Source organism: Sphaeroforma arctica, assembly GCF_001186125.1.
Source record: "Sphaeroforma arctica JP610 unplaced genomic scaffold supercont1.127, whole genome shotgun sequence".
Classification (NCBI taxonomy): domain Eukaryota; class Ichthyosporea; order Ichthyophonida; genus Sphaeroforma; species Sphaeroforma arctica.
Window position 1 is genome coordinate 79,514 of NW_014040431.1, and position 4,637 is coordinate 84,150.

Sequence of the window (4,637 nt, forward strand, 5' to 3'; positions counted from 1 at the left end):
ATTAGTACGGAAGGACGTTGTAATACGTATATATATATATATATATGTATACACACACACACCTACTATATATATATACACACACATATATATATATACATACATATATGTATACACATATATGGTATATACATACATATATATATATATATATATATAGTTTGCATTAAATACTATGTATAAAAAACAGGTTATATATATATAATATGATATATATAATACAATTTTATATATAATATACAATCTTATATAGATTATATATGTATATATATATATATACATACATACATACATACATATATATATATATATATATATATTGTAATACATATACATAGATATAGATATAGATATATATTTACATACATACATATACATACAAACAAATACATACTATTACTATCAAATTTACAACGGCCGCCTCTATTGTTCATGTGTTATATATATAAAGATATATATATATATATAAAGATATATATATATATATATATATATTTATATACATATATATATATATATATATAAAGATATATATATATATATATATATACATATATATATCTTAATATATATATATATAAATATACATGTACGCACACACACACACAACATACACACACATACACACACACACACACATATATATATATACATATATATATATATATATATAAAGATATATATATATATATATATATATATATATATATACATATATATATCTTAATATATATATATATAAATATACATGTACGCACACACACACACAACATACACACACATACACACACACACACACACATATATATATACATATAAATATTTATATATAGTCAAATCCAAAACAGCATTCTTTATTGATCATCAAGATTTGTGTCGAATATCCTATCTTTAAAGTTCTGCACCTATAAGCCCACAACTCTTAAATACGTTCAATTCTTTCTGCACTTTAACTTATTCCTCGTTGTCTTCGGAAATGGTATTGGACCAAACATGAATTTTCCAGCTTCTTCCCTCAATGCATGGGCATGGTACACTCTCACACATGTCTATAAAATTAGAGCACTCCTCACTTTCGTCAGGTTGTGGAATTGTGCCCTCAGATTGGGGGACGTTTTCGGTGGGTGAGCAGCAGCACTTTTGTATGTACCGTAAATTTAATTTAGGAGTATACAAAACATAGTATTTCATAGCCTTATTTGATTTAGAAGGCTATGGATTTTAAAATAACATATTGCAATATATTGTCGGGTCCTTGCCGAATAATCGATTTAGCATCGTTCAATTACACTGTACGAGAGGGTGCACATGAGGGAGGCAAAAATCCTGTGTTGCTCATTCGTTCAATACAAAGTCATACCTTCAAGAGTGCAGCCTCCTCGGCTGATTGTTCTTCAGCTACAGGTACGCCCATAACATACACGGCTGCGATGAGAAGTAGATAAGAGAAATTTAGCTTCATGGTTTTATACACGTTCCTATGTTGAGGCTACAGTCAAGCTTTTTAACAATAAAAACGAATACTAAAGGTTGGCGTAGGTCATATCCTCTATATTTAATCTCTTCAGAGTCAGAGAAATGTACAGGTGGTGCAGTGCAGGTTGCAGGCTATGCTAATGCAGCGGATCTGCAACAATTTACAAATATGCATAATAAAGAGGTCTGTAAACCGTAGTCTGCGGCATAGTGCAATGTGCCCAGTGCAAACTGAATTCCTGAGAAAACTTTCTAAAAATGTGTCACCTTCGAACCCAACAACCCTAAAAGTTGTGAAACCTCACAAATTTTCAAGGCCTTAAATCTCAGCATCTCAGCCTTGGGAATAGCTTGTGTGTGTCTCGCACGAAACAAGCAGAAAAGATTTATCAGAGGGAGAGAAGACCAGCAAAGGGCAGAGGCCAGAGCGTAGAGCGCAGAGGGCAGGAAAAGTGGGCAGTCCAAACTCCAAACTTCAACCTCCCAGAATCCAGAGCCCAAACTCCAGACTCCAGACTCCGAGTCCAGAGTGAGCAGTAGGCACTGGGTATGGCCCGAATGGGTAGAGGACAGGATGTCCAATTTGTCTGATATTTAAAATGTCAACTTCATCACGGATTCCACAGAATTTATTTATTATTTGTGTATTTCTCAATACATATTTACGTTTACAAAGACTCTAGTCAGAGACTCTATAGAGTCAGTCACTCATACATATAGACCAGCCTCTCCTTCTCCATTGAGCCCTTTGATCTAAAATGTCCGACTCATAATTCTCTAGTCTCTACTAGCACTATAAATACGACCCTTTCTTTAGCATAGTGACATCTAAATCATGACTCATTCATGAGTCATGAGAAGCGCTATCTCGTATCCCACCGTCTTTTAGCCGTCGTCAGGTGTCGCCGTCATGTCAGCTCCAAAACAGAATACGTTTGCAAATACAAAATATACGTTATCCGACAGCATCGGCATCTGAAAGGTACAGTGTAAATACAGTGTCGAACTGGAAACGGTTTGACAACAAAAAACCGTTTGAACGTTCACATTCCTGTGGGTGCGATACCACGTTGTGTCAGCTGTCAAGAATGTGGGACATCTGGCAGAGTGTCAATAACTTCTGACTTCTCTTGTGAGCACAGGTATTTGTAAGTAGTTCAATTTAGTAGTTTTCAGTAGTTGTGTATTGAAATATATAAGCGCTGTGTGCTTACGTGTATACAATTACACCGCAACAGCTCACGGAAAGTATATTTCAGACGCTGTCGCTGATCACACACAAGTGTCGCACAAACAGTTTTCACATAGTGATTCATAGTGAACCTTCTACGATGTTGTACTCAATCATCACAGTGGCCGTGTGCCTTGTAAGCAGCGTCAATAGCGTTTCTTTGCAACAAGTAAATACTAACCTCCCCGATGGTGTGGATCGGTTCAACGGCCCAGTCATAGGAGTATTAGCCGAACCCTACTGTATCTCCTTAGACCCCAAGAAAGCCGGGTTTAACCATGGTTGTGAACAATCACCCCAGTCTGGGGTAGATGTTTGGGCCTACAAATACCTCGAAGCAGCAGGTGCGAGGGTAATTGGCATTCCCTATAACATACCTGAAGCAGAAGTACACCAATTGTTCGATCAAATGCACGGTGTATACTTCCCTGGAGGTGATGCCAGTCTCGAGTACGATTCGCAGTACTACAAGACAGCTAATATTCTGTTCAAACGAGCAAAAGAAGCTAACGATGCTGGTATTCACTTCCCTATCCTGGGTATCTGCATGGGCTTCCAATTGCTTACCGTGTTGCAATCGCAAGACTACAGCGTGCTTGAACACGGAGTGTATGATTCACATGGAGTGCTATTCCAGCTCGAACGTACGGAGGAGACCCAGGACAGTCGTCTTTTGGGCCAAAACGCTCCCAAACTGGTCACCGACCACTTCTACAACACCCCGTCCACTGCGAACTTCCACTACGATGGCATCACCATGGAGAACTACGCTAAGAATGAACATTTGAACGAGTTCTATCGAGTTGTAAGCACAAATCACGATCTCAAGGGAAGGCCGTTTGTATCTACTGTAGAAGCTTACGACTACCCCTTCTACGGATTGCAATGGCACCCTGAAGGCGTGCAATTCAGTTGGTCTCCGCATTCCATGTTTGTTGACCGTACCATGGAGAGCATCATGTCTGTGCAGTACCTTGCTAACTTCTTTATAGGAGAAGCGCGCAAGTGCTCGCACCCGAATGTGGATAATAGCTTGACGCTCGACTCGTTGTATCTGTACAATCAGCAACCGGTGATAAAGGGCAACAGTTCGGCGGTGTACCTCTTTGTGCGCGACAATAGTGCTCTGGACGCCTGAATGATATCAAGGTCTGTTGCTTAGCAACGGTAGCGGATAGTGGAGTGCGAGGGACCATGACTGGTATGCATATACTCATACTAGTATGTAATGTAAGGCACTTGTGTGCGGATAGAATTCGTATAGTATAGTAGATTCACCTGATTGGAAGTCCTGGGCGTCTGACAACACCTAATCGTCTAACCGAGCTAATTGAGGTCTGATAATGTATCTCGATTGCTTGCGGTGCACTAGGGTACCCTCGACAGGGAATGTTTAGACGTAGACCCTGATAGAGACAACGCAATCTAAATAAACGATCTTGGACTCTATAACAAGCTGGGACAAATTTGTATTTGAATGCGAGTTCTTATGTGTACATTGGGTACGCTGGATATATGGCTGTTCACCCCAATATTGTTTGGGGTTGGAACAGACGTTCTTGACTGAAAGTGTGAAGTGTTGGTCTTCTGCGTGTGCATTTACCATCATGTAGATCAGTGATTTTATTAAGATTTAGGTACTTTGAATAGTAAGGTTCATATTTATATTTACAACAGCATCTCTTTGTACACGTATACCAATGTGAACAAATATGAATCCATATATGAATTTAAGTACAGATACATATATGCAGACATGTGTGATTGAGATCACCGAACCCTGCTCATAGTGCGTGCATCGTTGTACGTGTGACAAAATTGATTGCCATTATCTGCGTAAATTAAACAAGGATGCAAATACATGACACATAAACCTTATTGAGTATAAAATTATTGCTTACACATAATATATATATATATATATATATAT

At 38.1% G+C, this 4,637-nt stretch overlaps 1 protein-coding gene across 1 annotated transcript; it reads left to right on the forward strand.

Moving 5' to 3' along the window:
- Nucleotides 1-2,656: 2,656 nt before the first annotated feature.
- Nucleotides 2,657-4,168, forward strand: SARC_02749 (hypothetical protein). Its single transcript, XM_014303483.1, has one exon. It carries the CDS (start codon nt 2,808-2,810, stop codon nt 3,843-3,845), a length of 1,038 nt encoding a protein of 345 aa, XP_014158958.1. The 5' UTR covers nt 2,657-2,807; the 3' UTR covers nt 3,846-4,168.
- Nucleotides 4,169-4,637: the final 469 nt, after the last annotated feature.

Excerpts from the sequence above, each read along its gene's own strand:
- SARC_02749 (XM_014303483.1), top strand. The coding sequence starts at position 2,808 with ATGTTGTACTCAATCATCACAGTGGCCGTGTGCCTTGTAAGCAGCGTC.